The 27,500-nt window shown below is 39.9% G+C and overlaps 1 protein-coding gene and 1 long non-coding RNA gene across 18 annotated transcripts in view; one reads left to right on the forward strand and one right to left on the reverse strand.

Moving 5' to 3' along the window:
• The window catches only part of psd3l (pleckstrin and Sec7 domain containing 3, like), a 130,724-nt gene that overhangs the window by 58,557 nt on the left and 44,667 nt on the right, over positions 1–27,500 (forward strand). For 8 of the 17 annotated variants that reach the window (XM_083568097.1, XM_083568087.1, XM_083568099.1 and 5 more), the window contains 5 exons: positions 10,433–10,627; positions 15,066–15,146; positions 16,016–16,128; positions 17,048–17,106; positions 24,210–24,299. In XM_083568097.1, the coding sequence (XP_083424223.1) occupies positions 10,433–10,627; positions 15,066–15,146; positions 16,016–16,128; positions 17,048–17,106; positions 24,210–24,299 (538 nt within the window). Of the gene's footprint in view, positions 1–1,031; positions 1,257–6,382; positions 6,633–10,432; positions 10,628–15,065; positions 15,147–16,015; positions 16,129–17,047; positions 17,107–24,209; positions 24,300–27,500 lie in introns of those variants that run through there. The other 9 variants (XM_083568098.1, XM_083568104.1, XM_083568102.1 and 6 more) reach the window with 6 other exon arrangements.
• LOC310740943 lies at positions 6,414–9,582 on the reverse strand. Its single transcript, XR_014537796.1, has 2 exons — positions 8,406–9,582; positions 6,414–8,348 (listed from the first exon to the last, which is right to left on the reverse strand). It is a non-coding gene; the product is annotated as an uncharacterized lncRNA (long non-coding RNA).

Consider the following 27,500-nt stretch of genomic DNA (forward strand, 5'->3'; position numbering starts at 1 on the left):
TTTAAAGAAGTTAAGCTTCAAAATACGAGAGACTTTTGAGTACTGTGACCTGACAGGCTGCTCCTGTGATATATAGTGTCTGTATGTGCATTTGATTTTGTTCGTTTCTATACTTGTCTTTTCACACTTCTCGATTTGCAGAAGATCAAATGTGATGACAAGAAATTGAGTAGATGTTGGGTTGTGAATGACTGAGGCATGACCCTGCTAACAGGCTAATTGCGGTGTTAAAAAGTGTAAAGCTAGCTGTACTTTATTAGGAACAGCCGCACATTAAAGCAGTGTTTATCGCCCATTATGCATCCTCTGTATTTTTTTTAAGCCGTTTGTGTGGAACTATTTTCTTGCACTTTCGTTTGGATGGAGTTGTGATGTTCAGAAAACGTTGTCCGGATGAGTTTGTGTTGTTTTCCCCCAAGATGTTATACGCTTTGCTTCCAAATCTTTCTGGTAACATGCCAAGTTTTTACTTCAAGAACAAATTTGCAATTGCATATTCAATGAATATGCAAATAATCTGACACCACTTTGGAGACTCGAAGAGCCACGCAACATGATCACGCAACTTCCGATGAAAAACGTGTTTGTGTCTTTTCACAAAACCATCGTACGGATGATTCGGTACAGTTTCCTAATATATTGTGTACTTTGTTTACAAATTTCTCTGGTAGCATGTCAGGTCTTTACTTCCCTATACTTCCACTATACTTTCAACAAATATGCAAATAATCTCAGACGCCACTTAGAGACTCAAAGAGCCAATTGAGCATGCATTTGAGCATGCATTTGAGCATGCAATTTAGCATGCAACCTGAGCATGCAACTTCTCCTGAAAAGAGTGTTTCAGCCACCCATTCAATGCATACATGCATGTCAGAGATCCATCAGCATGTAATGTAATGATTATTAAATATTCTGCAGGCCAAGCAGGTGATTTCTGTACCAGGCCATTGCACATCTGTAACTCATCAGACCATGCTGTCTACACAAGCCTCCAGATGCTCCTGTGGCTGCATTCTCCAGGCTGCAGTGCTTTGTGGGAAAAACACCACCTATTTTCTTTTCACGAGGATGAGCTCCGATTGAGCACACAGAGAGAAGTTTGGCGCAGATGTGCTGTGTGTTAGATGTTAAGGAGATGCCGGAGCCTAGTGTGCACTTCAGCTTGGAATTGCGGTTACAGAGTGAAAGTTTGGACGTGGTGTGTGTATTCAGTGCAGGTCCTGTGAACCTGAGATGTGCACCGGAGACTGCAGGTAAACAACATTCCCGGCGCGCTTGAACGCAGCACGGCTGCTTTGTGGAAACGCGAGTCGGGTTGCAGCTTGTCGGATAAAAAACCGTGTGAATGGAGGGGAAAAGTGCTTTTATTACTGAATTGTACTTAATAAAATCAGGATCGTCTTGTACAAATAATTAATCAGTCTTGTGGTTTTTGAGGGAAAAAAAGAAACGACGGCGGACGAGAAACTTTTCAGCCGCGGAGAGACAAAAAAAAATCCGCCTGAGTTTTCCAGCTTTTATACGCCAAAAAAACATGTTTTTTTCCCTCCTCAAGTCTGGTTTAATCACTCGATCACTTTCTTTTCCTCAATTATTTCTTTTGTAATTGTTTTTTTATTTTTTTATTAGTTGCTTCGAACTATAGTTTTTGTTCTTTGGGGTGTTCACTGGCCCGAGTCGGAAGTGTTGACTTGTGTTGTTCCGCTAACTGGCTAAAATGTAACAAAAAAGCGGATTGTCTTTTTGTCGGATTTTTTGTGTTTAAACAGCGTAAAAACGTGTATATTTTCGAGGGTTTGTGTATTTTGGTTGTTGTCTGTTCTCTTTGGGTTTCTCTTGTTTTTTAATGAAGGTTTTTTTTTTTTTTTTTTTTGCAGCTTTTCCAGATGTGCGCCAGAAAACACTGTATATTAGTGTGCTAGGATCACACACTGATCTTCAATCCAGCATTTTATATATATATATATATATATATATATATATATATATATATATATATATATATATATATATATATAAATAAAATGTTGAATTGAATTTCCTGCCCCTGGTACTCTGATATACAGTGTTTTCTGGCACACATCTGGAAAAGCTGCAACATATATATATATATATATATATATATATATATATATATATATATATATATATATATATATAAATATACACACACAACAGTCTTGAGACCTGCTCTGTTTACAAGAAAGTACTTTCTTTCTTTTCTCAAAACATGTCAAGCAATTTCTACTATTACTGCTGGATCTCTGCACTGGTGTAAAAACAGCAAACTCTGAGCTGGATCTTCATCTTAGGGAGACAAAGTCCACAGGAGCCAAATCTGTCGATTAGGGTGGGTGCAGAACTGAGATCATGCTGTTTCCGGTGAGAAATTCACATCTGAACACGTGGTCAGAATAGCAGATGTGATAAAGCACGTGGTCCGTATAGCACCAGTCGCACCGTTCTCGATGTTCACAGGACGATGTCTTGGCACACTGACTTATAAAGGTCGGTGCTCCCTGTGACTGTGCGTGCAGCTTTGTGCTGCCATCTGTTAGCATTTTACAAAACTCTGTACTACAAATTATATTGCACATATACATGCGTGCACGTCCTGGAGCACTGAGTAACTCTGAATAGGACATCAAGCACCAGGCGTTTGTACATTCACACCTAAGAACAATTTACTGAATCCAGTTTATCTACTGGCATGTTTTTAAAGCTGGGAGGAAACTTGGACAGACGTGCAGAGAACATGTGAGTCTCGGTTATGGATTTGAATTGTTTGCCACAAATTGAAGTAGAGGCGGAGAGAGAAGATCCGGCGGTTACACGAGCAAACTTCACAATACATCTGATGCTGAACTGTTACCTCATGCAACTTTTTATTCACAAATGCCTTAAATGTAGTTAAATGGCTGCAGTGCAACACGTACTCCAGACTGCACAGTAATATGAGAATGAACGATGCCAGGATGATGTGAACGTGTGAAGAGAACGACACAATGGTATAAACCGCACTTTTGGAGCCTGTTATTTCGCCAGGACTGCATCGGATCGCCAACGGATTCTTTTTGGAGAACCGCACGTTGTGGGGCGTTAGGACTTGCGAATATTTAGAATTTAAGATTGTGGAATGAAAAACAGTCATTCCTTTATTCTCTCTCTCTTTCTCAAAAACCAACATTTATTATTTTACCATTAAACTCCTTTGTCCTAAAGCCTGCCAAGCTTTGGCATTGCACCATGACTGTTTTAAAGCACTGATGCTTAAGATTCATTCTGTAAAATGTCCCACCAAAATCCCACCACATAAATGATGGTTTTCTTTGTTCAAAAACAAAAAAAACCAACAAAAAAAATGCTGTACAAACTCTTCTTGTCCATACAGCGTGTTTGGGGAAGTGTCTTTTATGGTTTTTACTGGATAATATAACAGTAAGAAGATTGACTTTGACCAAACAGATTTATAACTTTTTGTTCAAACTTTATTCTCATTGAAAAATCCTTCCTTAAGAACAGCTTCATAATTTTTTCCAAACATTCAGCTGAAAATGCCCCAAAGTCGTTCTTTACTAGTTGGAAAATTCTTTGTGCTTCAGTTCATCCCAGAGCAGCTCATTAGGATTTCGGTGCAGTGACTGGGCAGATCATTCCATGATGGATATCACTCTCTCTCACAGCCCTCTAAAGAACGCTTACAGACCTCTGACAGACGCTTCGGCTTGGTGTATGTTTTATGGTAAAGTCGGGTTCAACGAGCCGCAGTCCAGACGGAACCGCATAATATTAAAGTATGGAATTGTTGCCATGTTGGTTCCTTTTACCCGGTCTCCAACGTTCCCTGTTCAAAAATAAAATAAAATAAAATAAAGCTTCCACCTCCATGTTTCACTGTAGGTGTGAGAAGGTCTGCTAGCGTTTTCTCTTCAGGTCTACATCATACACAAGTTCTTCTGTTAGAGACACAAACATCACATTCGGACTCGATTGTGACAAAAAACATTTTCAGGAGCTTTACGATATAAACTCGTTGTTCGTGTCAAAACGGGAATTACTTTCGATTTTCCCCATGAAAGTCACACGAAGACTCGATTCTATTTGTCATAGATGTGCTACTGTTTTTGCAGCAACACTAGGTGTCATTTTAGCACGTGCCCTGATACCGTAGGTTTCATACTGCAGTAGCTTGTTGAAATGAAATGAAGCTCTTCATCTGAACTTAGTGTTTTTTTTTTTTTTTCTTCACTTACTCACTTGAACCAAAGTTGAAGTTTATTCAGGCTAAAATGACAGGGTGTGTAAACGCTCTGACTAACACTATTGTAATGTTCTATTTATATTCCCATCTGACCTACCCTCTCGCTCGTTTGTTTTTGCCTGCAATCCCACATCTAAAGTAGACCTTGTTATTGCGAAAGAGATTCTTTTTAAAGGACAGGCTCCGAGTGGTTGACCATTCCGTCGGATTGGAACGTGGCGTCGATCGGCACAAAAAAAACCTCACAAACGAAAATCACTTTCCGGCAGATATCTCATTTAGACCTTGACGGATGCTTGTTAATGCACAAGCTGTGAAAATGTGTGAAATGCGTCTGTGGTGCACACACACACGCATTCACAGGTTCTGTGGACAAAACACGCCGCATCATTTGCATTGCATCAAACGGATGCCAGAAAGTTTTACAAGCGCGTGGCTTTGCGATAAACACTTTTTGTGTTAACGTGCAACATATAAGTATACAACGACTGTGGGTGTTCAGTTACAGCCTGAAATCTACATTCACATTTTTTTCGTCTTGTTTTAAAGCCGTATTTTGACATTTCTAAAGCATTGTACTGGGGGTTGCCAGTAATTCGTTTATAGTTCTCCCTGAACAGGATTTTTATAGAAGGTGCACATCTTGTTTAGCGAATAAAGAACAAGTCAAATAGTTTCTTGAAGCATCAGGATGTCGTGCGATCCGAACGATTATTTTTTTTGTTGTCAAATCCACCTCGTATTTATAATTACTATTACATATTGAACTACAGTAGATGCATAGCTTTCTGGAGCTACATTGGAACCGGATTGCACCGTGAGGAACTTCTAGCTTCATCTGGGCCGTTTTTTTTTTTTTTTCCACATCAGTACTTCTTTCTTGGATGAAATTACGAATTTAGCGTCGACATTTAAGCTTTGTTTGATTTTGCATTATGCAAATCGACGAAGCACCTGATGAGCACAAATTTCTTTTTAGGGGGTGGAGCTTTTTTATTTATTTATTTATTTTATTTTAAGCGTTCTATTGTTCATTTCTTTCCTTTCGCACCATCATTCTGAGGCTTTTCTTTTTTCATCTTAACGTGTAGCCTTTAATTTAATCAATTCCTGGTCTAGGTTCAGATACATTCTCTGGCAAAAGTATTGGGACACCCGTCTTTTCCAGTCACACAGGCTTCTTGTTTACCACAAACTTGCTTCCCTTCTCCATGTTTGACTGTAGGTGTGAGAAGGTCTGCTAACATCTTTTTTCTTCTGTTGTTCATCTCGCACAAGTTCTTCCACAGAACGTTCTTCCACCCATTCACCGTCCAGTTCTTGTTTGTCTTTTAGCTCGTTCGCTGCAAAGAAACATTAACATGTGCATGTGCGTGTCTCGGGAAAGCGATAGAAGAGGACGGGTTCTGTAACTGTTGAAGCAATAACGTATTATAAGGAGCGTATTGATATAAACCTGTTGTTCGTGTCGAAGCCAGAACTGCTGACTAAGCCTGTCTGAGTAGTGGTCCAAGTTCAGACACATTCTGTGGCAAAAGTATCTGGACATCTGACTTTTCTAACCATCTGTCCTTCTTACCCAAACTGTTACCACAAACCTTGAGGTACACAATTGTTTTGGATGCGGTGGCATTACTTTTCTCTGAGCTAGGAGACCCAAACCTGTTCCAGCTTGACCATGAGTTTGTGCACAAAGCTAGCTTCATGAAGATATGCTGGGTTACATGGGTGGAAGATCTTGAAGAGCTTTTGAAACCCACTGAAATAAATGTGAATGCTGACTGCACCCCAGACCTCCTCACCTCACCTACATCAGTACTTGACTTTATTAAACACCCTTGTAGATGAATGAGCACCAAATCTCCACAAGATCTAGTGGAACCTCTTCCCAGAAGAGTGGAGGAAATTGTAACAGGAAATGGAGACTAATTGTGGAATGGGATGTTCAAAAAGAACATCTGATGATCAGGTGTCCTTGTAGTACATTGTCAGTTTTGTCCTCTATGAAAATGTGGAAGTGTTTTTTTTTTTTTTTTTTTTTGTCTCAAAGTGCATGACACATTACGACTCGTTCGTATTTCAGGAACTGAAAGTGATCTCAATCTCCTCCTCTTTGTCGTATTTTTTTTTATTCATCTTCGCTTTAGCCTTTTCTTCGAAGCGAGAATGTGGTGAGGATCCCTCACTGCTCTGTTCTACACGGATAATGGATAAGGAGATGACGAAACCGTTTCCAAGCACAGCGTTTCTTCGGGTGGAGCTGAGGTCAGGTCTAATATCCGTGTCCTCATGAGGGAGCTCTTGACTGCTGTGTCTCGTTCAGCGGCAGGCTTTCGGTCAGGCTGAGCATCTCTGAGAGCCAGAAAGTGTAATTATATGTTCACGTCTGTTTTTCTGTTCACGTGTAGGATTTACAGAACGCATCGATTTTCTAATACAGTCTCAAGTTTAGCCTTTTTGTTTTTGTTTTTTTTTGCAATGGAGATGTTTATTTGGAACACAACATTTGGTTATGCAGTGTGTTTTTAAGGTGAAGGTTTGCATAACCGTCTCATCCACACACATGCAAACCTTCTGGTTTTCTCCAGACTTGGTAACATTTTATATTGACACTATCGACACTTTAAAATGTCATTTAAATGCTTTTTGCACTTATGCTGTTTAAGAATTTTCCCTACAGCTCCTGGTAGAGCTTTTTAATTTTATTTTCGAAGGGATTTTCCAAAAAGAGCCTGTAAAACCGTAAAATAATTTTATTGTAAAAATTTTTTAAAACAGAGTTTTGGTGTTATTGACCAGGACGGTCTGAAGATGGCGCTGTTGTGTAACCTTTAGGAGCATGCGCTTTTTACATGAGCGTTTACTGTCAAAAAAAGATGCCAGCACTTGAAGATAAAATCGATTTGTATTTACTTAAATCTTAGCTAATATGTACATAGGATTAGATGCAATTGAAGAGCTTCTGTTAAAGTTCAAACATGTTAAACATCAGAATGATTCTTCGTGACCATGGTGTTGATGCTGGTGCCAGATGGCTGGTTTGAGTACTACGGAAATTGCTGATCTCCTGAGATTCTAACACGCACATCAGTGTGTATGGTGTACATATACAAGTGCCAAAAAAAACGTGTGCCAGGTCTTTGGGCAGAAGCAGCATGTTGAAGAAGGAGATCGGAGGAGAATGGTTAGACTGGTCCGAATTACAGGAATTGTATGTTAGCCACCTATTAGAGGTTGAACGATTAATCGGTTTTGCAGATTAATCGACACTGATGGTTAATTCCCTGGAACTATCGTCTATTGTCAAAAATCCATACCGATAATTTTTCCGGCTTCCGTTCTGCTGTCATTACGAGGGCGGCCTCTAGAGGCGAATCACTGAAGCGTACGTTATTTATCGTTTATTAATTATATGTATTCGTCACAGTAATTCTTTCGGGTAGCACATTTTCATGATTTCGTACAGTTTTTTTTTTTGTGTGATATATTCCAGTACTATGTGACATTTTTTATTTTACATTAAAATCCACTTTTGGTCGACCTCCACTACAGCCGTGGTGAGCAGAAAAGCATGTCGGAATGCACAACACAAACTTTAAGAAAACACAGAAAGATTTGTGTTAGTAGACAGATCGAAAATGACCTGTGGCTCCTGTCGGGTACAGAAATTGAAGGCTATAATGGGTTTCGTTGAAGATTAGACCAAGTGTTGGGTTAGTTTTGATAAATGTGTTCCTATTGTAGCGTCAGATATCTGTGTATGACTGACAGGAGCGGGATATACTGTGGCCTTCTGCAGCTCTGAAATGCGTTTCTGTTTGACACTGTTGTAAGAGAGATCAATTGAGTAACTGTTTCTTTCCTGTTCGCTTGAAGTCTGTGTCTCCTTTTAACAAGGCAGAACTGTTTCTGAGTTGTTGTTTTTTTCCTTTTGTTGCTCCCCAATCGAGCCCACGTTCATTTCGCAGGTGATCGACAGACGCTTAAAAGCACTCGTCCTTCGCTTGCATTCTATTCGTTCTTTAATTTTGAGAGGAAATTTATCATTGTTAATAATTTTCTCTCTCTCTCTCTCACTCCCTTTCTCTCTCTCTCTCGCCCTCTTTTTCTCTTTCTCTCTTGAGCTTTGCTGTTAAATAACGGTTTTGATGCGTTTCCACTTATGCACATCTTGTGCGATTTTGGCCACAATTTGTTCGTCTGAGACACATTTTGAAAATCCCAAAAGACTCCTACAATCGGAGGCTAAAATCTCTGATCTGGATTGACATGTTGACCGACAGCCAATCATTTCTTTTCCTCCAATGAAATTCCTGCAGTGTCCGAACATTTCAGACTCTTTCTACAGTGTGACGCAGGGATCATGTACGTACGGTCGGACAAGCAACAATCGCGATGGACTATTAAAAATCATCGCACAGTGTGAACCCGGAATAACCAACTGCCTCAAAGAGATCAAGCGGCTTTGGGTCGCATTTGTACCCGTGTTGGAAAGGAGTCAGCGCTAATGCCTGGCTTCTCATTGCTTTCTCCTGGAGTTATGGGAAGTTGGTGGGGCTGGGGGTCGATCTTAAATAGTCTGAGCTGCATTTTATGTATCATTAGATCACATCGTTAGGGCCGAGTTCGGTTCTCTCCCCTCCTGTTAGCAGGATGTCAGTGATGATTAAAAGTACATCTAGTGTTGAATAATGTCACTCTCCTGATTAGTTTTTCACTCTGGCTGGATTAGAGCTGTGTGTGTCTGGGGTTTGAAATAGTGTTACTGGCTGATGGAATAAATATATTAAAGTGGTCATAATTAAATCCCTTAAATCTCTCTCGCCGCTGATTTGCGGCATGAGGCGCGAAGCAGCGTCGCACGATAATTTCTCTGCAAACCCCGTTTACGAATGTCGGCTTTGATTTTACTGCGTATCTGGTTGGTCTAGTACCAATGAATCAATTATGATGGGTGTAATGAGGGTAAATAATGAGGGGAAAAATGCTAGTGGCTGACCCCAGTACAGCGTACTGTATATCATCTCTGTCTGAAACACGTGATTCCGTCACAAGGTTTCATCGGGTTACATCATCTTCAGTTCAACATTCCGACCTGTCAGTCAGACACTTGCTATAAAGTAGCTGCTAGTGGAGAATATAGATCAGGATGTGGAGGAGAATGATGGCTGCAACTGACAGTTTTGCATCGTAATAAACTGAGGGTAGTGTACCTTCCGATAAAAAGCAATCGGTACGTATAGTTTGGTAGACTGAAACACCGCAGGTCCACACGAAGCACTTCTTTATAACATATTAATGGTGTATGTGTGGTTTAATGTGCCTGTTTGGTGATTAAAATACATTGTTGGCACAAAGTTGGAAGCCCACAGATATATACAATGGTTTTGTATGCTGTAGTATTGAATTCAATTGGATAAATTTTTATTTGGAGCAAATAAACAAATGGTAAAACAAATGGATAAAAAACAAACAAACATAACATTCTTAAAATTATCCTAAAATATCCTAAACTTTATCACAAAAAAGAAAAGAAAAAAGAAACAGTACTGAATTGCAAAAATGTGCTAAATGAAAAAAAAAAAGAATGTTAATTCTAGTAATACTTAGAAAAATAAGACATAAGTCAAAAGTAACACTCTAAATGAATACAAACAGTTCAAAATATATATATAAAAAAAGACACTTTAAACAAACAGCACGTGGCATCAGTGATTTGCCCCTAGAGGCCGCTCCCCTTCTGTATAATGCAACCCGGAAAAACTGTCTGTATGGCTTTTCGCTAATAGTTTCAGCACTAATGAATCAGTCGACCTCTGGTATAAAAAAATATACATTTAGTGCCTGTAAGTTTGTTCCTTTTAATTGTAAGTTTATCCCTAATGAGTGAACGAGTGGCGACTGTGGCAAAGAAAAACTCTTTGAGATGGTAAGAGGAAGAAAGCTTGAGAGCAACCGAACTCAAAAGAGAACCTCATCCTCATCTGGGTTGCACCGAATGTCCATTCATTACAGTTCCATCATTGCTGGTGTACTGTTCTGCGCGCAAATGCAAACGTGTTCATGCATACTGTGGTGCTGAGCCAGTGTAGTAGACTGTAATATTAATTACAGTACAGAGTGAATAATGATTGATTCCGATGTTTTTGTCTCCGTCTCTTTGTGCAGCAGCGATGAGGGGTTGAAAGACGTGCTGTCAGACTGGGACTTGGACATGGGCAGCACCGAGCAACAGAAGGACAGCAACGACACACTGAACAACGGGCACCGCAGCGACCAGGAAGCAGCACGACGCCTGGCGCGCCGCCTTTACCACCTGGAGGGCTTCCGTCGCTGTGACGTAGCCAAGCACCTGGGCAAGAAGTGAGGAAATTAAAACCACACACACTTTTCCATGAAATTCATTGTAAGGTTGAATTCCAGGCATCGCAGTCACCTTCAGAGCAGGACGAACGCCAACGTGCCGTGTCTTACCTGCTGGTCTGACACATCTTGACTCATTCGAGATGTTCTCACTTATCACATGGTTTCGTCAGGTGCCACACACGACGTTCAGGAGCTCACATAATCCACACGTATAGCATATCCGTGACCGGTCGAAGAAAGTCATTGATGTGTGCAGCAGATGTCAGTACAGCAACATCATTCACGCTTTGCTTTCACCCTTCTGTTTATTCTTTTAATAGTTCAAATAGTCACCAAGCCACTTCACATTAAACCTGAAGGTGAAATACTGCCGAAAGGTTTTATATCCGTATGTCATTGGAGTGCAAAATGCAATTCTAAGTATGAGACCTTAGGAAAAAGCCTTGAAGGATTCAGTAGTTAAAGTTTATTTTATATATATATATATATATATTTAATGGCTTCTGCTGCTTGATATGAGTCACTGCTGATCTTCAACTTTATGAAGAATACTCTCTGCTTACAACTGCCAAAACAAATTGAGATTGGCTTCGTATGATTCTTGTTGATCACCCAGCCTGAAGTAGGTTTCCATACAAAGCCATGGAAGTGTTTATTAGCGTCTTATCATTTTATATTCAGGGTCAGATTAATCGGCAGGAAGAACTTGGGCTTGGGTACTATCACGTGACTTTCAGCTCACTGGTCACTGCCACCTCCCTAATTCAAAAACAAGTAGAGGAAACACCTATCCCCTATTGACTTTAACCAAAAGTTTGATATGTAAAATGCAACACGCTTCATTTATGTGCATTAATGCTGAAACAGCACGCTGCACTCCATGCACGAGTTTTCTGACTTCCTTTTCGGACACTACACTGAATTTTTGCTTTAGTTGTATTTGTATTGCTTAAATTTTTGCTGTTTTACAATGGACATTGTCCCAAAGCAGCTTTACAGATCGCAGATATATGCACAATAAATCAAATTTCATTGATGAATTTGGTGCAACTTAAATTGATTAAATAAAAAAAAATAAAAATGTGAAACGTATTAAATAGTAAAACCCCATTCGGGTAATACAGACGTGCATATAAGTGTGTGCGTGTGTGTTTAACATTTAAATATTTAGTTTTCTAAAGATATGATCTACTTAACTCTTCTACTTGTTTCAGCAGACTTTAAAAAATGCCTTAACTTCTTTCCATCCTTCATTCAATTACTCTCTCGATATGCGGAATTGTCAGGATTTTCACCTTTTAAGAGAAATTCTTAAAGCTGGACATAAAATGAAAAACTCCAAATCTCTAGACTGGCGTTAAAAACGCTCTCATTTGGAACCTAACTAACAGCAGGTTGCGGATTATCTTAAAATTGTAAATATAATACAATATATAATATGTGTGTACATTTATCTTTATTGATCGAACCAGTGGCGGCAGTGGGAAAGCAAAGCTCCCTGAGATGGCATGAGGAAGAAACCTTAATTGGAACCAGACTCATCATCATCATCATCATCGTCCATTTGTTACAGTTCCTCTACACTAAAAGTTAAAAGTATTAATAAACAGTTTTAATAATATTTACAGGTTGAGTAATATTTATTTAATGATATGCCAGACATAAACGACATTGACATACAACTGGGTAGTTATGGATCAATAACAAAGCTTTCCGTCTATCATGGCACGAGCGAAGGGCCGAGCAGGAGAATTCTGACAGATGTGCATGTGGTCTATTAGCCCTTAGGTTCCAGTCAGAAGGCTGATTAATGCTTCAGTGTTTATACCCATTTTCTGACATTCTTCCCAAAGCCATATTTGAGGAAGACTCCGTTAAACAATTTTCTCTGCATGCTGATTTCCAGCCTTTTACAGTCTGCACTAAGAAAACCTCGATTCTAAGAATAAAAAGTTCATAGAAAAAGAAATCATCAGATGTACGTCAGACATCGAATATAAGTGCATTCAGTTCTAAAACAGGTACATCCACATCTATACACGCATATGTACATATCAGTATATATCCATATACCCACTGTTTACTCACTGTTTGCTCATTAGAAATATAGAAAAAAAGAAATCAGAAAAAGAGAAAACTACGCACGTATCAGGGCCGTGTATCGGCAAGAATCTGACGATACGCATCGCGATACAGTGGTTGCGATACCATATGTTGCGATACTGTAAGCAAGGCGAGATATTGGGATATTTCTCATTTAAGGAATAGGAAATAATTTCAGGATTTTATTGCTTTACAGGAACACAATTTTATCTTTACATCATATATTTGGTTAAAAAATTAAATCAGGTTTTGAGATGTTGCCGATTTGGTGTATTTTTGCCGCGTGCAAAGCAAATTGTTCCAGTTCATGATTTACAAATGCTGTTTTGTACAATTGGTTCCATTTAATTAGTCCATTGTGATTTCCAGCCATTTCTTTAGGGTAGAACTGTTCTGTAATAACCTTTTCTTTTTTTTCTTCTTTTTTTTTTTTAACTCTTTTTATCAGCCACCAGCAATATATTCATGAAATATTTCTTTCTTGGTAACATTCTGGGGTTTTGTTACCAGAAAAGTGAGACTGCGAAAAGGTATCACACGTTTATTTTTATTCATTTCCATGACAAATGTCCGAGGATAAAATCCGAATTAAAGTCTGATCTCCGATATCGTAAACTGCGCTCAGACACCTGCTGTTTATCTCCGATCTACAGGCCTCGGCTCAAACGGAAATGATTCGGCGTTCCCTCTCGAAATGAACACAGCCGCACGGTGTGTCCGAGACTCAGAGTGCACTTCGAAATCAGTTCTTTATCTTCTCTTATCGTATATGTCTGATATTTTTTACCGAAAATTTCTTCCCGTGGCTGTTCTGTTTAAGTCAGTTAATTTATACTTATTATGCTTTTTGTGTGCTGTTTTGATCAGTGAAATCGGAAAATCTGATATCGGGCCAACATTGGATAAATTTTTTAGTTTGAAATGTTCACCTGTAAATAAAAGCACTTTAGTGTAGACGTGCCCAAAACCTATTTAAAAAAATAAATCTAACTTGATTAAGTAAATTTCTTTGCATTTTAGAGCAGCTTACAGTTTATCTCATTTATTCAATATTTAAGCAGTTGAGGGTTAAGGGCCGTGCTCAAGGGCCCAGCAGTGGCAGCTTGGTGGTGCTGGGATTTGAACTTGTGACTTTTTTATTAGAAGATCAACATGTTACCCACAGAGCTTTGACCTTATACCATACTTGTGTATATACAAGTAAAATTAGAGTTGCCATGGTTTCCTTTATTTATGATTTCATAATAATAATAAATAAATAATAGTAATTAGAAAACATGACCCAACTAATCCAGTTACACAGGGTGGCGCAGGGAAAGGGGCAATTCTGGAACTAGGAGTTGGAGACCCCGGGTTCCAAAGTGGTTCCTCACCGGACCTTCATTGTTTTTCTATCTGCATCCTATCTGCTCTTTATTGCATTTTTTACTAATTAAGGATGTTCCATCACCACGTCCTCGTGCCGACTTCTCCATCACGCGGCCTCGCCGTGTTTCTGAAAGCACGCCGAGCCGCTCTGCGCTGCTTGTTGCCAAGGCGACGCGTTTGTTTAATTTGTGAGCTTTTCAGTTATGTGTGGGTACGTTATGATTTGTTTTAATACAAGATCATGATGTCCAATCTCTGACCTGGTTCAGGATTGGATTCACCACTGTTACAATGGAAAAAAAAAATATATATAATAAATATAATCTGAGACTATAGATCTGAGCTTTGAATACAAATGTGAACATCATGAACTCATACTTGGTCTAAAATATTTTCTTTGTTTTTTTTCCGACTGCCTGCTGGTTTGACTCAGCTGCTCTCTCTCTCTCCATCTTTCTGTTCCTCTTTCCCCCCATTCTCCCTCCCTTACACACACATGCACACACACATAGCCTCTGTAGAGGTCTGGAGGACAAAGCCACCCTCCTGTATAGCCATCAGTCCCTTCCCTCCATGCTAGATTTGGTGCAGTGGAAGTCTGTGTAGGCGTTTATATAAATCTCTCCCTCTCTCTCTCTCTCTCCCTCCCTCTCTCTCTCTCTCTCTCTCTCTCTCGCTTGTTCACACTCTCGCTTGTTGTCTTGTCTCGTGCAAACTCCTCCCTCTTGTCCTTCTCCGTATCTTTCTTTCTTTCTATCCTAATTTGTCTTTTTGTCCTTAACAAGCAGTAAATGAATGTCCTCGCCCAGGGCCCTCGTTCACTCAGCGCTCATCGCCCTTTAAATAAAAATCGTATTGTTTCTCATGAACGTCTTTGAAGTTGAGCCGAATGGAGACGCTGTGTTTACACCTCATCTTGATAACTGTTGTTTTTTTTCTTCTTTCTTTCTTTGTCTTCCAACAGCAACGACTTCAGCAAGATGGTTGCCGAAGAGTACCTCACTTTCTTTGAATTCACAGGGATGACATTGGACCAGTCGCTCAGGTAGACACCATTACAGCACACAATCCTCAATCCAGATATCTAAATACACTTATACGGACAAAAGTATTTGGACACTTGACTTTTCCAGCTGGGCTCTGTGGCTCTTCCTCAAACACAGCTGTAGCATGCCAGTAATGGTAAAGCCAGCTCCATGAAGATCTGCTTTACATGGGATGGAAGATCTTAAGTGGCCTGTTGAAAGTCATCTGATTACTCTGTATCTAAAAACGTAGTGATATCTTGAAACTAGAGGTCGAAAGATAGTTAATTTTACCGATAGCTACGGTAGGTCGGATCGTACTTGAATTAAATTAATCAACCAATAGTATTTAAAATGGATAATGGATATAAAAAAATGAACAAACATAACACTCCATGTAAAATACTACTGCATTTTATTAAAAAATAAACAAATAAAAAAACAGTACTGAATCATGAAAATGTGCTAAAGGAAACAAATATAAATATATGAATTATATTAGTAAATATTGAGGAAAATAAAAGACGTGCATTCAAACTAAAACAAAAAGTAAATAAATCCAAATAAATATATAAATCCAAAATTCATTAAAAAAAAAGACACTTGAAATAAACAGCACGTGGTGTCAGTGATTCTTCTCTAAAAGCCACTCTCGTACTCTATAGCGCAACCCGGAAAAACTATCGGCGCTGTTTAATCTGCAAAACCGATGAATCGCTCGACCTCTATTAGAGACTCCTTTCACACTATTTTATCATCATACAGATGTTTTTTGCTGAATTCGGATTGCTCAGATGAAGCTCTGCTTGTTTGGCTGTATTAATGCTTTGCATCAAGATTTTGTGGATTATTGTTTTCTTCTTGTTGTTTTTCTTTCCCCTTTGTTTAGATCCTTTCTCAAAGCTTTTGCACTAATGGGTGAAACCCAGGAACGAGAGCGGGTTTTAATCCACTTTTCTAATAGGTACCATCAATGTAACCCCACCATCCTCGCCTCACAAGGTACTACACTCTCTCAATTCCTTAACAAATGTGGTGTGAAAGGATTGAAGTTTTAATTCGAATAGATAAACAAATCCAACATCAGTAAATAATTAATAATAATACATTTGCTCATTAAAAAGTTATTAGTGAGAACACTAATGTTCATGTCTTAAGATAATCAACTGCTTTATTTACATTTCAATTTCAGTAAAGATTTTTGTAAACGATTATGTTTGAATTTTTCCAGTTTCTCAGTCTTTTCCTTTGCACCTAATGGCTTTCTTCCCTCCCACTCAGCCTATAGATTACCCACAGATCAACTCTACCCCAAGTACACAGGGGTATTAGCCATTAACTGGGTAGTATCACGCTCGCTCAGCTCAGGTTGATAAATGACAGCGGAAAGACGAGCAGAGGTTTAGCAGAAGGTCACACAGAGATAACCTTTCCAACAATTTACCCTTTACAGTAAAAAGAAAAAAAGATGAACAGAATTTCAAAACAGTATTTACCCACCCCCCGGTCTATTGAACCATTAATAAAATCAGACTTTAATGCCTTGGGTATCGTTTGTCTACGTTTGATGCTTTGAGTGTCATGTCTCTCCCGTAGCAACCGTCTTGGTAACAACAAGCCTGTGTGACCAGTAGATGGTAAAAGCTAAAACGGTCTCCTTGTTGCTAAGACTGTTGCCATGGAACTGGCGATACACTTTGGCCCAGTAGAGAGATGGATGAGATCTGCATGTTTACAGGCTCTTCAAGTTACAATTTCAAAATGCAGCATATAAAAAAAGGCAACATGGAGAAAATTACATTTTGAAGTACGTGCCTCAAGCTGAGTGTGTAATCGCACTGACCGTTCTCCTGCAGCTCGAGAAAGCCACGGCTGAATAATTACTCACGCATGAATCTGTTTTTGTTGTTGTTTTTTGCAGACGAAGTGCATTGCCTTACTTGTGCTTTAATGCTGCTAAACACAGACCTTCATGGACAGGTACAGTCTTCACCACTGTATACTCATATCGACTGGTGTTTACTATATTGATGGTTGATACTAGAATCAATGAGCATTCACTTTTACGCAGAACGGTCATCCAATACCATGTGATGCTGTGGGACGAAATGAAAGCCATGTAATAATGGCCACAATGGAAGTGAAAAACGAGAGTGTAGCCCAGTATGAGGGCAGTATGAACACGACTCCAGTCGCTGCTCTATACAAAATTCCTACACTTTAGCATGACTGTCAAAAACATCATTGTACAATAATATATATACAGTGGTGTGAAAAAGTGTTTGCCCCCTTTCTGATTTCTTTTTTTTTTTTGCATGTTTGTGATACTTTAATCAAACTAATTTAAATATTAGTAACAGAGAACACAAGTGAACACAACATGCAGTTTTTGAATAAAGATTTTTATTATTGAGGGAAAACAAAATCCAAAACTACAAGGCCCTGTGTGGGAAAAAAAATTGTTTGTCCCCTAAAACCTGATACCTGGGGATAACTTGCGATAAGTCTGCTAAAGCACTGTGGAGGAATTTTGCTCCACTCATCTATGCAGAATTGTTGTAATTCAGCCACATTGGAGGGTTTTCGAGCATGACTTGCCTTTTTAAGGTCATGCCACAGTATCTCAATAGGATCCAGGTCAAAAAGATTTTTTACACCACTGTATGTATAAATATGTAGATAATAGACAGTATGTACAGTATGCAGTACAACCCTCAGCCCACACACACTACAGACAATATTAAACACAGGAAAACAAAATGTACTGTGATTTAAGGATTAATTGATTAATACTAAGTAATGGTTTGGTGTCAGTACTGTTATCGGTGTCAGTGCATACCAAAACATTTACTCTGTCTGATAATACAGTTTCGGTGCATCCCTACCGGATGGTACAGGCATTTTCTTCTTATCCCCCCCCCCCCCCCCCCATTTCTATTATTCACTGTAGCTGTTACAGCAGTTCATAAAGGAGCTCGGCTCTATGAATTTGCCTGGCTGCTGTGGGATTTCTGTCACCCCCTAGAGGTCAAGGTCGAAACAGCTTTAAGCATAACACTGAAGCAAAAAAGCTTTATCCGGCCTGTACGCTTACAGTGATATGGTCTAATACGTGGTCTATCCATATCTGGTTCTTCCACAAACTGTTACCACAAAGTTGGATGTATTTGGATGTGGTAGGATTAGATTTTCTCCTCACTTGATCTAGGAGACCCAAACCTGCACAATAGCCAGCTAAAGATATGCTTTACATGGGTGCAAGTTCTCACCTCAATTTAAACACCTTTTTGGGATGAATGTGAACGCTGACTGCACGACAGGCCTCCTCTCCTCACCTCACCTATATCAGTACCTGACTTTACTAACACCCTTGTGGCTGAATGAATCTCACACAAACCTCCACAAGCACACTCCAATATCTGGTGGAACGTCTTCTCAGGAGAGCGGAGGTTATTATAACAGCAAATGGAAGCTAAATGTTGAAAATGGCTACCACAAATGTAACACGTTACTATAATATTCAGGTAGACAGGAGCCTGGGATTTTTGGGCTGCTCATGAGTGTTAACCAGATTACTTTTTTTCTTTTTTTTTTGCCATTTGTTATAGATACTCTTCAACATTGTAGCTTCCAGTCCATTTCCTGCATATCACATCACCATTAAAATGCCTTGTTTAAACAGACAGAGAAATCGGGTTTAGTGATCTGTAACGGTTTCTTTCATCGCATTTCCCTCAAAACTCGGGGTTATTTCATCTGCGTAATGAACTCGCAGCTTTGACACGTTTCTCAGAATAGCTTCTCCCTTTGTCTCCATAGAGCTCGATCGTGTGTCTTTATACTCACGCGGTGGCGAATCTCGGTTTTGACGTTTCCTGGCTCCGTCTCAATAGAACACATATGCGCCATGGAGACGCCAATATTTCACGCCCACATCTTGTTATTTTGCTAGACAGTCGCTTTTTGAAAGATTCATGGTAGTGGCCCTCACACAGGTGCTGAATGGGCTGTGTGAAGTTGTGTGAAATTGGCAAAAACGTGGCTCCTTTGTCAAGAAAATGTCCCTCTTTACACTCAAAGTTGGGCCGGTTTGTGTAAAAAAAAAAAAAAAAAAAAAACATTTTTCTTTTTAAATAAATGGCCTAAGAAATGTTCTACTGAAGGCTGCTGCTGTTGTCACTCACTGAGATTGGAACCAGTGCTGATAAGCATAATGATGCTTAATTCCTTTTGCCTTTTGGCTTTGGACTGAGAATTTGAATCCATGTAGTGCAGAATAGACTTGGCACACTGTGACATTTTTCTTACTGTTACGATAGTATGTAGCGCTGACATTAAGAAAAGCCACATCAGCACATCTGCAGCTGGAACTTAATCTCAGCCCTGGCAGTGTCTTTATTTTGGCAGATATTTGTGAAAAAAGGAATGAAACACAATAGAATGTACCACTTTTGCCAAAGAATCAATAATGCAGTGGTGTCAAAATAGATTTTCTCATAATCTGTTGTTTTATTCCACTTATACCTCAGCATTTAGCATTTCTTTAATGTATCTTTATGGAGCTACAATATATAGCGTAAGGTTTTCCCTTAACTGGTACTTGGCCCAATTCTGTTTCCACATAACAATGCTCCTGCAGACAGAGGCATAATTCATGAAGATATGGTTTGCCATATGGAACAACTGAGCTCCGACTTCAACCCCCACTGAACACCTTCGACCAATCAGATTGCGAGTTTGTAACACAGAGGACATCCAGAATCCAATCGTGTAATTTTTCTTTGATTGGATGATCAGAGAGCGCACTAGTCAGAGCTCGACTACCACATCTGTAGCAATCTGCACAAGCTCAAATATATTCATGGATTTAAATAGCCGTTTTTCATTCCACAACAGCCGACAGGGGAGAAGGAATCGATTTGGTCGCAGATACACTCACAAGGATGTTTACAATACGGACTTTTCAAGAAAAGCTGGACGTGTTTATTTTTTGTTTGTTTTTTTATTTTTATCATTTGTTAATGAATGAGCTTTCAGCATTAAAAAACTATCCCCTTGAATTGAGCTCATTTATATAAACCTGGGATTGGCCTTACTTTCCACACCTGTCACAGCTGCTGTTCTAGAAACCAATCAGCTCACATCCAAATCGAGACTTTGCAGCAGTGCCTGGGGTATAAAAATGAGTAATAATTAAAAGGCCAGACCTGCTTGTTTCCCCCTCCACACGCAGTGTTATGACTGATAATTAAGTCGTTTGACCTTTTTAAGCGTCGTTTTTTTTCTTTTTTTTCTTTTTTTTTTTTTTTTACGAGCGCAGCATCAAAGGCATTTCTTCCCGCCAAGAGCACAGGGATTTCAAAAAGGATAAGAATCGAAGCGTGTACATCAGCAAAGAGATTCTAGAAATCAGTGCCCGGCTGCTGCTCAAACCCAATACCTAATCCTTATCAGGATCTCTAGATCCTTTCACTGAGCCAAATTCAGTGCTTCGTCTCATTCGTTTTAGGTTCAAACTGATTCCGAAGTTACTTGGATGCATCAGAAACAGGCCCCTGTGTCACTCCGGTATCGTGTGCCAGTCTGAACATTTGTCAGTGCTGTCCACCTACAAACTTGGTTGGTGCTGCCAGAAACTGTAAAGTCCCTGGAACAAACACCTTCTGCTCATTATTTTAGTATTCACAGCGACCTGCTGTCTCTAGCCTTTGTCTCTGATGTTATGACAAATCATGTAAAAAAGCCTTCGAACTGAAACCCTATATTTGGATTCAAAATCTCAAAAAAATAATGAAAACCCCCCTCAGGGTCGACCTTAACCGCCGCGAGATCAGAAGATAAAATCTCATTTATCCAATTCGTACAAATGCAGATTGCTTATTTTTTAAGTTTATGTTTTCAAGGTTTTTTTTGTTGTTGTTTTTTATTTGTATTATAACCGAACTGCATTTTAAATAAAATGTCCCATAATTTTCTGGGCTTCATTCCATTTTTTGGGGCTGGTTTGGCTATTCTAGGAAACGCCAATCATTTTTGGGATTCTCTCTCTTTTGAGTTAAAAAAAAAAAGTGGTGCAAAAGTGGTGCTAAACACAAAAAACATCCGGTTAGTGGGAACACTGCGGTACGTCCGTGGTGAGCCGAAACGCTAAGCTGGAAATGGTTTTACATCAACAGCCTGAGCATTCATGAAGATACAGAGCAACTCAAAATATTTGCGGATGTATTTGGACTGTAATTAATATCAAGTCGACTACATTGGGCTCAGGACAGCAGTTTACAGGAACAGTTTTGCATTTTAGCATTTTACTGTGCTGTAAACATCCACAATAATGGAGCTGTGATGAGGATGAGGTCCGTTTTGAGTCTGGTTCCTCTGAGGGTTTCTTCCTCGTTTGGTTTTTCCTGACCACAGTCACCACTGGTTGACTCATTAGGGATAAAACTTAAAGAAACAGACTTCTAGGCACTAAACTCATTCACTCCTTTGTACAACTGTTTCTCAGTAATTCTGCTTCAAGACCATGTCTAGTGTTAAAATCGCTATACAAATAAAAATAAATTGAATTGAACTTCGGGTGGAAAGACTGCGAGTTTAAATCTGAGCACTGCTGAGCCGCCCTTGAGCAATGCCCTTAACCTTCACCTGCTCAGTTTTATAAATGAGATAATAGGAAGTTGGGCATCTGGATAAGTCTGTGAAAATAGCATAAATTTAACAAGTAGTAAATGTAGAAACGTTTATTTCAAGCATGTTTGCATTCACTGTTTGTTTTTTTTTGTAAAAAGGAAAATGTGTGTGAATGACTGGTTTTACATAACAAGTTATGTAAAGGATTCAAAGCAGGTTGTGTTTACATTTGCTTTAAATTACATTCAGGAACAACACAAAACTTCTGCATTTTGCTTTTAGTTCATCTTTTAGTATCTTTTTTTTAAAGCAAAGATTGATCCATCCATTTAACCAATCAACTACCTATACATCAACTATTCATTTATTCATTCATTTATCCAGCCAACCAACCAACAATCTATACACCATCCATCCATCCATCCATCCATCCATCCATCCATCCATTTAACCAATCAACTACCCATCCATCCATCCTTCCATCCATCCATCCATTCAACCAATCAACTACCCATCCATCCATCCATCCATCCATCCATCCATCCATCCATCCATTTAACCAATCAACTACCCATCCATCCATCCATTTAACCAATCAACTACCCATCCATCCATCCATCCATCCATCCATCCATCCATCCATCCATCCATTTCACCAATCAACTACCCATCCATCCATCCATCCATCCATTTAACCAATCAACTACCCATCCATCCATCCATCCATCCATCCATCCATCCATCCATCCATCTATCCATTTCACCAATCAACTACCCATCCATCCATCCATTTCACCAATCAACTACCCATCCATCCATCCATCCATCAGGGTCTAACGCACGATATGCTGATTGGATGTGAAGTTGTGAAATGATGTTTCGTTGTCTGGACATTTAATACGATTAAAACCTGCTGTCCAATGTGTTAGATTCGGAATGTGCAATGCCCTCAGCATACGTTTCATCTCAGCAATGACAAACAGTTTGTATTTCAAAGGACGTTGTGTAGCATTTATTTGAGAGATCGGTTCAAAAGACCTCTTCGAAATTGAAAGGATTGCCTGCAGACAGAAAGCGTTCTCAGATGAAAGCTGGTGCCTTGCAGCCTTGCAGTTAAGGGACATAATTTATGATGAATGGAGACAGTAGGCATACACAGTTTCATTGGCGATCATACAGCACTGTCGCTTAATCCAGCAATCAGTAAGCGGTTTGTCTCCTGTTTCTAAGGAAGTGTCTGTACAGTCAGACTGCTGTAAATGAACCTGACAGGATTTTGTAATTATTTACTTGCACTTGTTGAACGGTCTGTCATGATTCTGAAATCTATAATGTTTTTATTTGGTCATTTTTTTCCAGTGGTTTTTGTCGGTTAGCAATATGGGCATATTTTATAAAAAAGGAACGAATCATGAAAGTGTTTGCATCCATTTTATTTTATGCCACAGCTGAATATCCAACACTTTTTCATTTAATAATAAACATGTCATAGAGTATAACTCTTTATCGCGAGTGATATTGTGATTTGTGGTGAGAGTAGGGAGCAGGTTGAGAGCCTGGAGAGGTGGAGGTACATGCTGGATAGAAGGGGAATGAAAGTCAGTAGGAGTAAGACAGAGTACGTGTGTGAATGAGAGGGAGGGCAGTGGAGTGGTGCGGTTGCAGGAAGAAGAGGTGGAGAAGGTGGAGGAGTTCAGGTACCTGGGGTCAACAGTGCAAAGTAATGGAGAGTGTGTTAGAGAAGTGAAGAAAAGTGTGCAGGCAGGGTGGAGTGGGTGGAGAAGAGTGATAACAGGAGTGATTTGTGATAGAAGAGTATCTGTAAGAGTGAAAGGGAAAGTTTATAGGACTGTGGTGAGACCTGTAATGTTGTATGGATTAGAGACAGTGGCATTGAGTAAAAGACAGGAGGTGGAGCTGGAGGTAGCAGAGCTGAAGATGTTGAGGTTTTCGTTGGGAGTGACGCAAGATTTTATTAAACTGCATCCAAAGACGTCCTGTACAATTAAGAGCCTTCAGTTTTATGGTAACCGTTTGGAGAAGAACCACGATAGCAGGAAAGGTCATGTGTTCATATAGAGTATTTTTGGAATATGTCTTCAACCTTCCCTGCTCCAAAACAAGCCCAAACCAGTAAGCTTCTACCTCCATGTTTGGCTGTGGTGGTTAAGAGGTCTGCCAACATCTTCTCTCCTGCTCTTTGTCTTAAACAAGCTCTTCTGTTAGAGCCAAATCTGTTATTATAATAATAACTGCCATGAAGCCAAGTGTTTGTTTGACATCCACCGCAGTGCCGCTCAACGCAAGACCTTACACGCAGCAGTCCATAAATTAAGTCCCCTGAACTTTCAATATCCCCCGAATAGCACGTGAAGAGTAAATAAGGCGAGCCGGATGATCCATCGCAGTCCCACTACATTATCAGGTTAATAAATGTGTCTTACTTCTTGCAGAATATTGGGAAGAAGATGACATGCCAGGAATTCATCACCAACCTGGAAGGCTTGAACGCGGGACAAGATTTCCCCCGAGATCTCCTAAAGGTAGGAGCATCCTGCTAAACAAATCCATAAGCACGTGGGTGACCTGGTGTGTGTGTGTGTGTGTGTGTGTGTGTGTGTGTGTGTAAAACGATATGGGTTTTGATGATATGTCTATACGAGGACAGATGTCGATTGGTGCAACATCTCTGTTTGAAACCAGAGCTCGTGAGCCTGATGATCCAAAACATTATTTTGGTCCACCTGATCTCGGAGCCTTTATAGTAGTACTCTCGTTGGCTATTCATTCCGCATGCACCTGATATTTTTGTACACCCAATATGTCTCCTGACTTCGAAGCTAAGCACAAAAGGCTTAGATTAATTAGAGCTGTCGTCTCGGGGCAGTGGTTTGAAACGACTCTTTGGGTTACTGAGGCGTGGTGGGATCGATTGACGTGTATTTGTGTGTGGAAAAAAGTATCATCAATGCGGTTCGAGTGATTAAGCACCGTGTCGGAGCGTCCACTGGTTAATTACCTTCAGTTTTGTTATTCGTTCCTTTCACGATTGCGGGTTCTGAACACTTGACATTTCTTCAAAGTGCCTACGACATTTTCCTTCTTGCAGATGAAAAACGCCAGAGTTATTCTTTTATTTCTTTTGTACCAGTGGCCATGCGTGCATGTGCAGCCCTCCTGCCTGGAATTCCTTTCACGTGGTCACTTTGACACGTCCAGTGCAGGCACATTAGCTAGCTAAGTCGCGCACCGGCAGACCGGAATACGCCCGTTATTGGGCGTAAGCTCTGAAACCTGAAGAAAGCTGGAAATTTGCACTTTGGCTGCCTTAAATAATCCCCCGAGCGTCTCCTACTTCCTCTTCCTCCAAACCCCTGCGCACACACTCTTTTTTTAAATAAAACAAACGCACCTTTATTCCGGACGCGATTTCAGCCCCTGGACTACAGCAGGGCAATAACTTGGCCTCAATCCGGGCATGGCCGAGTGAAAGGGAATAATGACGCCATCCGACTAAGTGGAATGCCATCGCTGTGCTTGTCATGGCACGTCTCCTCTGCCAGCTTGGCTTGACTCCTGGCTTTTATAAGCTTTTCATTACTTACTCTCTGGAGGTCTTTCTCTTTCTCTCTCGGGACCGAGTCTCCTTATATAGGCTAACAATTTTAATCAGCGCGGAGTGCTGCTTTTAGTATTATTTTAATTAAAGGAGATGTCAAAACGCCTCCGTTTTCACTCGAAGATTCTGCCTCTTTGGAGTTTAATGGCCAACGTAAATCCATTCGAGTCGAGCGCGATCGATAACGGCATCTTCAACAAGCCTAGCGGCGTTATATTTATTGCTGGCCATCAGAACGATAATGACGGGATCGGTCTTTTTGCATCGCGCCATCACGGAAGCTTGTCGAGGCCGAAAGTGGGACTCGTCAGACTCGCGTTGACGTGAGAAATCAGAATGTTGTCGGACAACATTTTTCAGGTAGTCTCTGAAAATTGAAAATATCGTAAGTCCAGATGTGGCCTAGCCTACCAAGGAGTTTTAAAGAAGGGTGATCAATGTGCGGTAGTATACTGTTAAAAATGTAGCAAATGACAGTTCATAATTTAGTAAAACAGAGCAGTTTACAGCACCGTAACGTATAAACTTAAGAGTATATATATATATATATGTATGTGGCAGCGGGTGCGTGGACGAGCGCTGGTTCGCGAATTGAGGGTGAAGCTGGACGCGCTCTGTTTTAGTGACCGGCGACGCCGATAAGAAGCTAAAAGATTTGGCTTTGAAATACCCAAAACAGAAAAGAAATACACGCTCTAAAACCGAATAATCACTAATAATAGTCTATAGTCTCACTAGCATTCTGAGGTTTACACAGGGGATTGTCTGTTAGTTAATTTTTCCTGCGCATTTAGCTATATTGCGGGACAACGAGGACTTGTATCTGTGCTGCGAGTATCGCTAAATGGTAATCAGTTAGTCCTTATTCAACACCCTGGAATAGTTTTTCATTTGACAAATACATATACAGATGATCACTAAGTTACTTCAGATTTTTCGATCTTACGATGAAAATAGAGTTACAACAAAATTGCAAAAAATACGTTAAATTTCACGCAAACGTAGCAGCGTATGCTCCGCCCACCCCTTACGAACCGGAACTGGTCCACTGTATAGTTTATACATTTCAGTAGTGTAAATTGCTCTGTTTTGTAAATTATGTGCTGTCTTGTAAAATTATTTACATTCTCAATTACATCTCCATTGTAAATTGACGTAAAATTTGAAGTAAGATTTAATTGACAAAGTACAATTCACTTTCTAAGAAGACTTTCCGAGAAGATATTCTCTTGGCGAGTGCACTGATAGTAACGGGTAACTGTGTCTCTGAAATCGCTGGGATTAAAGGCAGATAAAATACTCCTTTTTTGACCTTTTGCCAACAAAGGATTTTGTGTTTGATGAGAATCCTGTCTGAGTGAGTCATTGAAAATGGCAGCTTTGGTCCATTTTAACCCTCTTTTATCTCTGGATGTGCTTCACTTCCTCTTAACTACGAGCCCAAATTCAAGTGTGTGTGTGTGTGTGTGTGTGTGTGTGTGTGTGTGTGTGTGTGTGTGTGTGTGTGTGTGTGTGTGTGTGTGTGTGTGTGTGTGTGTGTGTGTGTGTGTGTGTGTGTGTGTGTGTGTGTGTGTGTGTGTGTGCTCTCAAATTAATTAGCCTGGCTATGCTCCATGTAAGTATTTAAGCAAAGTCAGGGAAGTATAGAGAGTCAGGTTTTTCTGATCCCCCCCGCCTTTAACCAGTCGGTTGCATGACACAGCAGACTTGTTGTATGACGCCGAGCCGGGGTGTGAAGCAAAGGCAGAAGGATCATAGTGTTTTCTGATTGTGTTCCTAAGCAGCTGTTAGGCCACCACTCCTTCCTCTTTAACTTCCCTCAAGTTCCTCTTTATGGAAACGGGCCACTGAGCCAGTGCAGTTTCTCACCAGTAGTACAACTTGGAGATCCATATATTTTTAATACGAGCAGGACATCATTTTTTTCATAATTATGAGTATCGGTGCAATAATACACTATTGTTGAAACTAAGAGATTGGCGCAAATACATCAAAAGGTTGGGACTAAAGCGTAGGGTTTTTGCTCCTCCCATCTTGAACGTACCTCAAAACTTCAAACACTGAGGTCCAACCAAATGGCAAAAAGATGCCTAAATATGTAAAACTTTGAAAGTGTGAGAGCTGC

Source organism: Silurus aristotelis, assembly GCF_946808225.1.
Source record: "Silurus aristotelis genome assembly, chromosome: 18".
NCBI classification, from domain to species: domain Eukaryota; kingdom Metazoa; phylum Chordata; class Actinopteri; order Siluriformes; family Siluridae; genus Silurus; species Silurus aristotelis.